General features: G+C 41.5%; 1 protein-coding gene across 3 annotated transcripts in view; it reads right to left on the bottom strand.

Moving 5' to 3' along the window:
• The window catches only part of LOC105495142 (Myb like, SWIRM and MPN domains 1), a 43897-nt gene extending 36191 nt beyond the window's left edge, over positions 1 to 7706 (bottom strand). For all 3 annotated transcript variants that reach the window (XM_011764392.3, XM_011764395.3, XM_011764394.3), the window contains exons 1-3: positions 7614 to 7706; positions 2863 to 2941; positions 904 to 974 (exon numbers count right to left, since the gene is read on the bottom strand). In XM_011764392.3, coding sequence (XP_011762694.1) covers positions 904 to 974; positions 2863 to 2941; positions 7614 to 7681 — 218 coding nt within the window. In that variant the 5' untranslated portion in view covers positions 7682 to 7706. The remainder of the gene's footprint in view (positions 1 to 903; positions 975 to 2862; positions 2942 to 7613) is intronic.
• Positions 7707 to 14306: the final 6600 nt, after the last annotated feature.

Genomic DNA, 14306 nt, shown 5'->3' with positions numbered 1-14306 from the left:
AAAATGAGAATATTTAAAATATTTTAGGTTATATAATATATAGTTAAAATTAATTTCCTTTGTGTTAAATGAGGATGTCGGAGAATTTTAAATTATATGTGACTTTCTCTGAAGAGCAATAATCTAGGCTACAACTGCAATGTCTAGGGAGAATTAGAGAATAAGAAAGCCTAAATGGGGTTAACCTATGATAATTAAAGGTACAGAGACACTCTAAAATCAACATGGCAATAAGTGGAAATCGTGGGAACAGAGAAATTCTGGCTTAGTGAGGAGAACTCCGTAAAATGAAGATGAAAGAGGTTAATAAACCACTACTTATTAGACTATGACTAGCTATCTTTATAAATCATAAAATCAGAAATCATTTTGTTCAATCCTCTCCTTTTATGTGTACGAAAACTGAGCTATAAATAAGGATCCACAAATGTAGGGAAAAAAAATATTCGTTCTATAGTATTTGTTTTGTGCTTTTTATTTAGATTCCTCCCACGTAACACCTGTAAATTATGAAGCGAGAAGAACTTTTACATGTTCCAACTCTGTGTCCTTGGACAAATTAACATCTCTGGGTTTCAGCTTATATAACTTTAAAAATGCAAGCTTGGACTTAAGGTTCAAAGTGACTTAAATATTCTATCATTTCTACTCAATATTCAGATATCATAAACAGTTGGCTAGTGACAGAAACTCAAAATATGCAATCAGATCTCAGATGTAGCAGTAAAACAGAACCCAAGGAATAAAAAGCTGCTTTTTGCATACATAGGCAACATGATATTATATAATAGCAGTCTGGGGCTGAATAAAATCCATCTAGTAAACAGTGGCCTCTTGTAATTTTTGCATTTATAGATTTTTCACCCTGAAACCTGTACTTTCCTCATCATCATTAAAGGATACTCTTCTTCCAACAACATTTTCTCAATAACAGCTCTGTTCTCTTCACTGATGGTGTTATCCAAGGTCCAAGGCTATTAAAAAGGAGAATATATTTTTCTTTTTATTATTGCTTTTTGAAATTATCTTCTGTTTTGTTAAAGAAAAATACATGATATAATGATTACAAATGACAGCCACCATTTACTGAGCACACAGACATATTTTTGATTACCACAGTAACACTCAGATAGGCATTAATACTTTACCGGAGCGACTATAGCACTACTCGCATTTTAAGTGGAAGAGCAGAGACTTTACACCCGAGTCTGTCGGATTCCCAGACTCATGCTCCTGCCCAGGACGAGGTAATAATCACCACCCAAAAAAGGAATTATTTGTTAGGCATCAGATGCTCTGTTAGACACTTAACCTCTTTCCAAAACTCGCCACTAACTCTCCTTTTTCCTCAGTTACAATCTCCATGATCCTACTCATTTTCAATGCTCCAGGTTAAATATTTTCAGCTCATATCTCTTCTTCAACCTCTAGACCATAATATCCAACAGCCCATCCAATATTTGTACTTGGATATCTAATTGGCTTCTAGAACTCAACATATCTAAAACAGAACTCACCATCACTTATCGCCACCTGCTTCTCCCTCTGCATTCCCAACTCTACAAAAGGCCCTGTTGCTCACTAAGTTATTCCATGTAGAAATTCAGGAATCACTGTGGATTCTTTCCTTTTCCTTTGATGCCCATATCCAATCTATCAACCAGTTCTACCTCCAAAATATAATTCAAATCCATCTATTCTATCTCTTCTGCTACTACCTCAGGCCAAGTCCCAATCATCAAATCTTGCTTCAATTACTGTAAATGTTTCCTAACTGGTCCCTTTAACTCCACTCTTACTTCCCTCCAATCTTTACCACAGTACCCAAAATTAATTTTATAAAAATGTATTGCTAATCTCTATTAAATCTATAAGAAATGTTTCAATGATATCCCAGTTCCTTTAAAACAAAACGTAAACCCTTTAGCATAATCCGACTCATAAGTCCCGCATGACAGAACTCTAGCCTGCCTCTCCAACTTTGCCACATGCTGCCACTCCTCCCTTTCCCACCATATTCTAGACACTGGCCTTCAACCAGAGCTTCTGTAGTTGCTGTTCCTTCTGCCTAGAATTTTTTATTTTAACTGTTCACACATCTGCCCTTTTTCCCATCAATTTCAACTTAAATCTCACCTCCTCTGAGATTCCCGCACTGACAATTAAATCTAAACTAGGTTTCCCACTCTGGTACTCTCAGTCAGCATCTTGCTTATTTCCTTCAAAATCTATTACTAGTCTGTCTGCCTGTTTATTATCTAACTCCCTTTTAGAATATAAGCTTCTTGGGAGCAGGAACATGTCTGTCTTCATTATAGTCATATTCTCCAAGCCTGACCTACTGACTCGCACACAATAAGTACTCAATAAGTAATTACTACAAGAAATAAGCCCTGTGATAATCCCATTTTTTTTTTCTCTTTGAGACCGGGTCTCACTCTGTTGCCGAGGTTGGAGAGCAGTGGCACAATCAGAGTTCACTGCAAACTCAAACTCCTGGGCTCAAGGAATTCTCCTGCCTTGGTTTCTCAAAGCACTGGGATTACAGGCAGGAGCCACCTTGCCCACCTACCACTTTTTTAGGTGTAAAGAAACTGAAGGTCACAAATTTGAGAAGTGGTACAGCAAGGATCTGTACCTAAATCTAGCGGGCTCCAATCCTGTTCCTCAACAGGCCATTTTTCAATGTCAAAAGAGGAGGTTTCTATTTCTAAAGTAAGAAAAATTCTAAATTTCTAAAAAAGAAAAATATTACATCTGTGATAGTTGAGAACTAGCACTAAGTTTAAAAAAAAAAAAACAGCAGCACTCTAGGCAATAAATAACAGCTTAATGCACCTGATATTTTTATAAAATACTTACAATAAGGCCATTCTCTGTTCTCCAAGATGAATCAAGATAGTGATCTTTTTGTAAAACTGATGCTGTATTTTTGTCACCTCTGTAATAATTAAGAAAATGAGTATATAAGTGAAAATCATACTGGTTAATGAATGTAACTCACACAGCACAGAAGCTTAGGCACAGAACTAAGCATTTGCTTAGTTCCCTTCTCCCCTTAACAAACAGATTTAACATCATGGAAATGCCTGCTCTACCTCTTTGGCCTGTGAAATACATGGTAGCGCTAAGCTACCCCATCTCAACTGTGAAACATCAAGTCTGACTGCTCACTTCTTTTGGTTCTCAAGAATAAACAATCTCATGAGGAAAACAATACCCCAAAGCAGCAATCCCAACGTGCTCTGTGACTATGAACCAACAATGCAGTTTCAGTTGATTAGTACCAGTACCCATGTGTATACAGGAATTCAACTTTGTGATTAAACCTTTTAGCTGTATCTAAATTATAAAAATCACCATCAATAGCACCACTCATAAAATGGGAAAAAAAAAAAAAAAAAAAACTAGATGACAGAACCAAAACAGAAAATACTCAAAGGGCAGTACAGTGAATAGATAAGAAAAACGTGGTTTTAATAACAACTCATACAATTTAAAAAATTAATTTGGCCAGGCGCGGTGGCTCAAGCCTGTAATCCCAGCACTTTGGGAGGCCGAGATGGGCGGATCACGAGGTCAGGAGATTGAGACCATCCTGGCTGACACGGTGAAACCCCGTCTCTACTAAAAAATACAAAAAACTAGCCGGGCGAGGTGGCGGGTGCCTGTAGTCCCAGCTACTGGGGAGGCTGAGGCAGGAGAATGGCGTGAACCCGGGAGGCGGAGCTTGCAGTGAGCTGAGATCTGGCCACTGCACTCCAGCCTGGGCCACAGAGCGAGACTGAGACTCCGTCAAAAAAAAAAAAAAAAAAAAAAAAAAAAAAAAAAAAAAAAAAAAAATTAATTTTATTTGGAGGCTTTTCAATGTGCACGGGAGATCAAACTTTGTTAATTATCTCACTCTTTTCATTAAGCTCATAAGAACTCTTTAAAGTTACATTGTTTACCCCATATTTGAAAAGGCTGAATAAGTTTTGGGGGGCTCAATCCATGATATAAATTTAATATTTTGCTTATTGACTTTTTCTAGACCTAGTCTAGTGGTAAGAATTTTCCATCTCTAAGACTGCAAAAACCTTTCAACAGGCTTATAAATTTGAATCTTTAATTAGGCAGTAGTTGTAATAAATTGTGGGACTAATGAACTATTCTCTAAAAGCAATCATTTCTCTCAATTGTTGATGGCAAATAGGCTTAATCTTAAATGCCAACTATGACCTGGAAGAGACTACCAGGAAGGCGAAATAAAGGATTCTGAGACTTGTATTAGCTCAAGGAAACCTTTGCTCAAATAACTAGGTCTGCCAAGAGTTCAGAAAGTAGAACCACTATCATTTCAAGTTCACTGTAGAAATCTTTTTATTCCTCAATAAGAAGAATCAGCAACACTCATACTCTGGTAGCTACTTCTGGATATCTGCCTGATTACCACATATTAGCATGTTTAAAGCTTGAAATCACCTTTCCTCCCAAATCTGCTACTCTTCCATTGTTCACCATCTCACTCAGTGGCACTACCATCTCCCTAGTTATCCAAGCCAAAAATCCAAGCCTGCCCTTTTTTCTTCACAACCCCCATTTAATCTGCCCCAATTCTGTTGTTTCTCCCACTTTCCAAATCCAGTCCTTCTAGTATATTCATACTGCCTCTGAGGTCCTGTAGCTTCCAATCTTACATACTTTTCCTGGATAAATGTAAAAGATAAAGCTGACAAACCATTCACCTCCCCTCCTTTATCTTTCTCCATCCATCTCCATCTGACATACGTATAAGACTGCTGTTTATGTCATCTAACAAGAACGTTAGTTCTATGAGAGCACAGACTTGGTTTTGATACACTGTTATATATCAGTGCATGGCATGTAGAAAGTACTCAATCAATATTTGTTGGACTGAATGAACAAGGTAGGTGGGGCGTGGATCAGTCAGATCTCTGGAAGTTAAAAAATGAAGATTTTTATCAAAAAACCAACTGGGGAGTGAAGAGAGTAACATGATCTGATTTGGATATAAGAAAGATTACTCTAACTTCAGAATAGAACAGAAGGGGGCCAAGAAGACAAGGAGCAGTTAAGAGGGAGAGATTATAAAAATACTAGAGAAAAGTGACAATAACTTAGAGCTATGGGACAGTGAGAACAGGAAGAAGTGAATACAGTTAAGAAGATATTTAGACAGAATCAACAGCCCTAAATAACTGATAGGGTAGAGGAGTAGAAGGAGGGAAGTAAGGAATGGTGAAGTTTAGGTCTGTGCTTTGGGTGACTGGGTGTGTGTACGTGACATTTACTATATTAGGGTACAGTGAAGAGGCAGATTTGGTGGGGAAAACTTATAAGGTGAAACTGAGGTGCCTGTGGGACATCCAAGTACAGATAGATTCAGAGAACTGGATAAATGGATCTGTCACTTAAGAGAGATCTGGGTTGGTAACAGATTTGGGAAACATCAGCTGGCAAGTCAAAAATGGTTGAACACTGGTAAGACTTCGTATCATTCAACCTAACAAAGAGAAGTTGAAGTCTTGAGAAGGACTGTGTGGTCAGTGAATAAAAGTCCGATGAGAAAACTCCTTGCAACACCAGGATGTAAAGAACATTAAGAAAAGAAGGATGAGAAAGAATGGTAGAAGTAGAAGAGAAACCAAAAAGTTTCAATGCCACCTTCTAACTTTGACATCTAGCACTTACCAAGTGCTTACAAGTGTCTATTAAATTAATCCTCAAGGGTTTCACAGATGCTATCATCAACTGTAACTACATACTTCAGAGAGTACCATTACACTAAATTCCATATGATTGGAGCTCCAACACCACTGGGCACTATTTACCAGAATATAATATTAATGATACTCCCTGGGGTTGTATAAGACAATGGTTGTAACCATCACCAGGAACCAATAACCTTTGTAATCCTGCTTGTTACCACGAGTGCTACTGGTGAGTAGACCTAGGCCTCAACTAAAATAGGAAGAAAAAGAAAAGTGGGAAAAATTAAACACAATCAGAAAAATTAAGATAAATCTATGGAAGAAGCATACCACCAACGCCCTCAGGTGATCAATGTTTAGTGTTTCTAAGGCCAACCCATTTCTTTCTAGACTGCAGATAAGTATCCCTGCCAACCTATTTCATTAACTTGTTGTGAAAAGTAAATTAAATCAAGCATGCAAAAGCACTTGGTGAAGATTTAAACATTGCATGAATGTCAACAAGTATTGTTATTAAGGGCTCCTTACTCATTTGCAAAGCTTTGAGGGACAATGACCATATGAGTTTAATTACCCCTCACGTCTTTATAGGGCTTTAGAGTTCATGATACACTTCTAAACACACTATGTTAGTACCTCAAGCGCTGGGTTAGCACTTCTCCCCAGTTCACAGAGGCCCTGATATTAAGCTGAACTACATGAAATTGCCACTTTATAGAAAAAAAATGGTCTAAATATTGGCAATTTCATATGGTTCAAGCTAATACAATTCTAAGGAAATTGTACACAATTATAGACATAGATGGTTGACTTTAGAACTCAGGTCTTCTGATTCCTGGCTAGTATAGTCATGGCTAGACTAAATGACTAGACTCCATGGCTAGACTCCATGACTTAAAAGGAGGCTCATGGCCGGGCGCGGTGGCTCACGACTGTAATCCCAGCACTTTGGGAGGCCGAGGTGGGCGGATCACAAGCTCAGGAGTTCGAGACCAGCCTGGCCAACATGGTGAAACCCCATCGATACTAAAAATACAAAAAAAAAAGGAGACTCATTTTTCATTCAGAAAGCAAGGAGTCAAAGGAGGTTCCGTGTCAAATCACACTAGGCTGTTTGTTCTGCTGGAAGAGGTATTTTTAAAAAATGTGATCCCTCACTGGATTCTCACAGTACTGTCCCCGAGGGTAACAGGATGGTAAAGAATACATTTAGAGGGCACCTACTGTATGCTTAAGTATATCTCACAATCATTTCATTTGATCCTCACAATTTCATGAGGCACATATCATGACTCTCAGTTTAAATACGAGCAGTCTGAGGCTCAGACAAGTTAAGTATCTTGCCCAAGGTCACATTGCTATTAACTGGTAGGGCGAGCAAATGCAGAAGGAAAACCCACAACTGTCCAACTCTAAAACCTGGCCCCTTTAAGTCAAGCTGCCTCTCAGAAGTTTTACAACTATCCCCATGTGGAAGGGATGAAACGACTCGCCCAAAGTCACACGCCTAGCAAGCCACAGAGTAAGAGTCCCTGTGCTCAGGTCTCGTCCGTAGCCGCTCTTGTTCTAGTTACAGTTGAGGAGATCCTGAAAAGGAGGGAACGGAAGAAGGAATCTAAATGTAAAACAAACGCAATGTGGTAGGCGAAATCGGTGCCCTCACAGCATCCGGCAAAAGGTGAAAGCGACACAGGAGTACCTGAGCTCCAGGTAACCCCCCTGCCCGCTGGGCTCGGGACAAGCCGGCGGGCGCGGCGCCTCCCAGGCCCACAGGAGACCCTGGCCCAGGCGATAGTCTTCTGTTCCCTTTTCCCTTGCCGGACCTGCAGTTTTCCCAGGGCCCTCTCCTTGAATCCAGTCCCCTTTCCGCCCCAGAAAGACCCGGTCTGTAAGCCTCACCCTGGCTGTGCCCCCGCCGCCGCTACCACGTCCCCTTCGATATCCACATCAGCCTCTTCCGCCGCCATGATGGGACCTGACCCCGTCTATCCTCCCGAGAGATCCCGCGAGACGAAAATGGCCCGGGGGCAGGGCCTAACGCGTCACGGGGCGGGGTTGAAGCGTCGTCCAGCCCCTCCCTTGCCGGGAGGCGGGGTTTCCAGAGCAAAGGCGCCCCCAGAGGCCTGGGGCTTCGTCTTTTCTAATTTGTTGACACGTAGAGACCTTGGGAAGTGGCCTACGCCTGAGCTTTTTTTTTTTCTGAGACGGAGTTTCACTCTTTTTGCCCAGGCTAGGGTGCAGTGGCGCGATCTCGGCTCACTGCAATCTCCACCTCCCGGGTTCAAGCGATTATCCTGCCTCAGCCTCCCAAGTAGCTGGGATTACGGGCCACCACGCCCGGCTAATTTTTGTATTTTTAGTAGATACGGGGTTACACCATGTTGCCCAGCTGGTCTCGTACTCGCGACCTCAGGTGATCCGTCCGCCTCGGCCTCCCAAAGTGCTGGGATTACAGGCGTGAGCCACCAGGCCCGGGCCCGCTTGGGCTTTTAAGAGCTTCCGCTCTTGCACAAATTCTTTGGGATCTCACTGCTCTCATTGATAAAATGGGGATAACAGCAACATCTTTCTGGGCTGATGAAAAAGTCAAGCCAGACCTGCTTTGTGAACTGTGAAGGTTGCATACCTGCTGGTTATTTAAGTCTCTGTCTCTCTGTTTTTTAAAGAAAAGGGTCGTGCAGCCCTTATGTGAAGTCGTTCAGCATTTCACCTAAGTGCTGAACAACTTTTATTTTAAAATTCAACAAATATTTAAGAATATAACTTATGATTGTGTAATTTATTTTGTAGATGTCTTTGCAATTTAAAAATCACGCTCATGACCATTAATCCTTACAATATTCCAGTGAGGCAGGCAAAGCTAATATCACCAATTAATACTTTACAGGGTGAGGTAACTGAGGCCTGGAAAGCTGAAATGACTGCCCAAGGACACGTAGCTTCAAAGACAGCTAGGAACAGAATCCAGGCTTTGTTGACTCTCTACTGAGTGCTCACCATGTAGAAATCACGTTGTTAGAAATTGGAGGATAAACCCCACTTCTGTCTAGTTTAAAGTTTCTCAAGAAGGTAGATACTGACGGCCAGATGCGGTGGCTCACGCCTGTAATCCCAGCACTTTGGGAGGCCGGGGAGGGCGAATCACAAGGTCAGGAGTTCGAGACCATCCTGACCAACATGATGAAAACCCGTTTCTACTAAAAATACAAAAATTAGCTGGGCGTGGTGGCGGGGGCCTGTAGTCCCAGCTACTCAGAAGGCTGAGGCATGAGAATCGCTTGAACTGGGGAGGCGGAGGAGGTTGCAGTGAGCCGAGATCACGCCATTGCATGCCAGCCTGGGTGACAGAGCGAGACTCCGTCTCAAAAAAAAGAAAAAAAAAGAAATTAGATTCTGCCCTTCTGCATTCCCCTGCCTTAGCATCTGTCACTCACACCTTGTAATTTTTCATTCGTCTGCCTCCTGCCCTGGACTGTGAATTCCTTAAGGACAAAGACCATGTCTGCTAGTCCTTCTGCTACCAATATTCAGCATAGTGTATGACACATAGCAGATGCTCAATAAATATTGAACAGAGGAATGAATGAATGAATGAATTAAATGACCTCACTTCTCACACTTTTCCCAATTTGTCCCATCTCACCTTTGTTCTCAGGCTGTACTCTGAATATGATGGCAAAAGATGGAGAGAAAGAATTGTAAAGAGGGAGAGCCCACTTCAGAAACCAAACACTGCTAGGGCCCATTCTCAGGCCACCATGGGGGTGTTACTTCTGTTGTCAGTGGGCTTATCCAGTAACCAGTCCCTCTGGTAACACCATGCCTGACACAGAGTAGGCACTTGAAGATGTCTGTTAAATTTAATTTAGAGCAGGGTTAGGGTTTCTTAAAAAGACGTAATGGGCTAAATCATCAAAACAAATGTAAAATGGATATGCTTTTCACTGATTTTACATAGCAGGCAGGGATGGGGACCCTGGCAGGGCTGTCTGGATATACATCATATCAAATGAGAATGGTGCTTTCTAGAGCATAATGCAGAATACCATGTGAACAGCATCTCTGGCAATGCAGAAGCAAAGATGTTTCTGGTCCACTGCCAGGTATCAGTAGGCATTAAAATATATGTGGAAGGAAAGACCTGTACAGAATTCAGATTTGCCCAATTCATCTCAAAACACCCCTGAACAGAGACACTGGCATAAAGCTTTCCCGTACACACCCCACACCACGTACTGGGTCCATTGGTTTTATGTGAAAATGGCTCATAAGGGTCTAGGTCTAACTCCTTCCAACAGGATAGAGCTATGAGCTCACATGCAGATGAACTCCAGAGGCCTGGTCTACTGTTTAAAATTCCCCATAACCCTGCAACCCTAGGACTTGTCGAAAGACTCATTTCTCACCGAGGAGTTTGAAAGCAGAATGAACAATTCAGAATTAGTGTTGCATTAAACTTGTAGCATTCCTACTGTGCTTGGTACTGATGCACTGAATGAGATTGACTCAGTCTCTGCCCTCATAAAGTCAATCAAATGTGCAATTTCAGGCTGGGCACTGTGGCTTATTCCTACAATCTCAACACTTTGGAAGGCTGAGGTGGGAGGATTGCTTGAGCCCAGGAATGTAAGACCAGCCTGAGCAGCATAGTGAGACCCTGTTTCTACAAACAAAATGAAATAAAACAGATCACTTGAGCCTGAGAAGTACTGCTCTCTAGCACCGGCAAGAGTGAAACCCTGTCTTAAAAAAAAAAAAAAACCAATTCCACAACAATGTAACAAGCTCCGTGTCTGTCTGCTACAGATGTCTGCTAAAATAGTAATAATCATAATAATAAGCTTCATGATGGAGAACCTACAAACTGCTGTGGGATCTCGGAAGAGGGGCACTTAGCCCAGAATGAACCCTTTCCTTTACTGTACTTCTGAAGAAAACATGGGTCAGTCAAAATTTGAAAGTACCACTTTAGACCTTGGGGAATACAAAATAAAAACCCCTGTTTCTAACTTAAAGAAAGAAGCAATGGAAAAATACTAGAGGGCATAGTGCAATGCTGGGCACTCACACAGAGCCAGGAATAGTATCTATTCCCACTGGTCAGACTGAAAAATCCTCATGATTCAGGTAGACAATCTGAAGGGTGTGAAAGGAAAATAAACCTCGGGACCCCAAAATCACTAAGCCCAGGGAAAAGTCAAGCTGGGAACTATGTCAGGCAAACCTGCCTCCCACTTTATTCCTAAATAAGATAGCTGCAAATATTAGGAAAAAAAAAAAAAAAAAAAAGCTACATATCTCCTTCACAATTTGCCCACAAGGAAATTCCTTGTGGACCTCAAGATGTTTATCCAAAACAGTTCTGTTGAATTTCACCCTGGCAATGTAAATTGATAGCTCCTCTTCACAGGTGGGACAGAAAGTCACCCTCTGCTCACCTGAGACAAATGCATATCTGACTGCTTCCTCTGCCCTATTGTTAATGTAAAAATGCAGGTTCACTGAGCCAGTCTATATAAAAATGCAGATTCGCTGAGCCAGTCTAAACTGTATTCAGTGAGAGGCTGAGCTCATTTAAAAGTGGGAATTGAGCTCATTCAAAAGAATGCAACCTTTTGTTTCTTATCTACCTAAGACCTGGAAACCCCCTACCCCACCATCGCTGTCCCAACTTCCAGACACATATTGATTGATGTCTCCTGTCTCCCTACATGTATAAAAGCAAGCTGTACCCCAACCACCTTGGGCACATGTTGTCAGGACATCCTGAGGCTGTGTCATGGGTGCGTCCTTAAACTCAGCAATATAAATCTTCTAAATTGATTGAGACTTGTCTCAGATATGTTGAGTTCACAAAGGTATCGCCCAAGTAGTGGAGAATGCTCAACTCTGGGTAAAGCACTGTTCCGGCACTGCTGAACAAATCTTAAAGACAAGACCTAAAAGGATCAAATTGTTTCCTGGTAACTTCACTGCATACACCTCTTCTTCTAAAAGTACAAGGATATTTATAGGAATACAAAAATAGCTAGCACTAAACAAGGTAAAATTCACAATGCCTGGCATCCCATTACCAGACATGCAAAGAAGTAGGAAAATATGACCCATAATGAGGGGAAAAAAATCCACTGAAACCCACCCAGTAGTGGCACAGATGTTAGAATTACTACACTGGGACATCAAGACAGTTTTTGTTGTTGTTGTTGTTGTTTTTTAGATGGAGTCGCACTCTGTGCCCAGGCTGGAGTGCAGTGGCGTGATCTTGGCTCACTGCAACCTCTGATTCTGAGATTCAAGCAATTCTCCTACCTCAGCCTCCCGAGTAGCTGGGACTATAGGTGCCCGCCACCACGCCCAGCTAATTTTTATACTTTTAGTAGAGGTGGGGTTTCACTGGTCTTGAACTCCTGACCTCAGGTGATCGCCTGCCTCAGGCTCCCAAAGTGCTGGGATTATAGGCATAAACCACCTCACCCAGCCTAATATACTATAGGTGTATAGGCCTAATATACTGGGTGTATACTATACACCCAGTTACTATAACTGTATTCTGCATATTCAAAAAGTTAAATAGAGACATGGAAAATACAAAAAGAATGAAATTGTTCTTCTAGACATGAAAACTACAATGCCTGAGATGAAAATACACTGGATGGGATTAATGGCAGGTTAGACATTGTAGAAGAAAGGATTCGTGGACTTGAACACATAACAAAATTAGCAAGCCAAAATTAAACACATGGAGAAATGAAGAATATTACAAATAAACAGAGAATCACTGAGCTATAGGATAAATTCAGGCTTCCTAGTATATATGCAGTTGGAGTCTCTGAAAAGCAGAGGGTGGGGAGGTCAGGAAATGTGTTTGAAGAAATGACTGAAAACATTTTCAAGTTTGAGGAAAACTATAAATTCACAGATCCTGAAAACTTAAGGAACCCCAAGCAGGAAAAAAATAAAAACAAAGAAAACCGTACTATGGCCTATCATAATCAAATTCTCAAAACCAGTAACAAAGAGAAAACCTTACCAGAGAAAAAAAGGTAACCGGGCACCGTGGCTGACACCTGCAATCCCAGCACTTTGGGAGGCCAAGGCTGGCGGATCACGAGGTCAAGAGATCGAGACCATCCTGGTCAATATGGTGAAACCCCGTCTCTACTAAAAATACAAAAATTAGCTGGGCGTGGTGGTGCATGCCTGTAGTCCCAGCTACTTGGGAGGCTGAGGCAGGAGAATCACTTGAACCCGAGGTTGCAGTGAACCAAGATCGCGCCACTGCACTCCAGCCTGGGTGACAGAGCCAGGCTCCATCTCAAAAAAAAAAAAAAAAAAAGAAAAGAAAAAAAGGCACATTACCTACAGAGAGAAAAAGATAAGAGTGACAGCAAATTTCATGTTGAGAAGAATGGAAGGAAGAAGAGGGTAAAGCAACGTCTTTAAAGTACTGAAAGGAAAAAAAAAAAAATCAGCCAACTGAGAATTCTATACCTCATTAAAAATACCTTTCAAAAATGAAGACAAAGTAAGGGCTTCTTAAAGATATGCAACATCTGAAAGAATTCGTTCTCAATCTACCTATACTACAAGAAATGTTGAAGGACATCTTTCAGGCAGAAGGAAATGATATGAGATGGAAATCCAGATCTACATAAAAGAAAGAAGAGAATAGGGAATTAGGTAACTACATGAGTACATATGTAAGATTTTTTTCCTAATATTTAAATCTCTTTAAAAGAGAATTGTCTGTTTAAACAAAAATAACATAGTGTGAGATTTATAACATATATATGTTATATATATGTACTTATATGGACTGTTCATACTGATGTGAGCTTTGTGGCAGTTAAGATTCTAAAAGCAAGGAACAATTTGACTACATGCAACAGTAATGTAAAGTCCAGGAGGGAAGAAATTGCAAGGAAGAGGCCGGGCGTGGTGGCTCAAGCCTGTAATCCCAGCACTTTGGGAGGCCGAGACGGGCGGATCACGAGGTCAGGAGATCGAGACCATCCGGGCTAACACGGTGAAACCCCGTCTCTACTAAAAATACAAAAAATTAGCCAGGCGAGGTGGCGGGCGCCTGTAGTCCCAGCTACTCGGGAGGCTGAGGCAGGAGAATGGCGTAAACCCGGGAGGCGGAGCTTGCAGTGAGCTGAGATCCCGCCACTGTACTCCAGCCTGGGTGACAGAGCGAGACTCCGTCTCAAAAAAAAAAAAAAAAAAAAAAAGAAATTGCAAGGAAGAAATTACAACGCTATATTGTAAAGTTCATATACTATACAAGTAGTGATATAATATCACTTGAAAGTGCTATTACTGTTATATGTTAAAAATATGTAGTATAGCCAGGCACAGTGGCTCATGCCTGTAATCCCAGCACTTTGGGAGGCCGAGGTGGACGAATCACGAGGTCAGGAGATCAAGACCATCCTGGCTAACACGGTGAAACCCTGTCTCTACTAAAAATACAAAAATTTAGGCATGGTGGCGGGTGCCTGTAGTCCCAGCTACTCAGGAGGCTGAGTCAGGAGAATGGCGTGAACCCAGGAGGCGGAGCTTGCAGTCAGTCGAGATTGTGCCACTGCACTC

This window comes from Macaca nemestrina, chromosome 1 (assembly GCF_043159975.1).
Source record: "Macaca nemestrina isolate mMacNem1 chromosome 1, mMacNem.hap1, whole genome shotgun sequence".
NCBI classification, from domain to species: Eukaryota; Metazoa; Chordata; class Mammalia; order Primates; family Cercopithecidae; genus Macaca; species Macaca nemestrina.
Note: the sequence above shows the minus strand (reverse complement) of the source record. Positions and strands in the feature narration are given on the sequence as shown.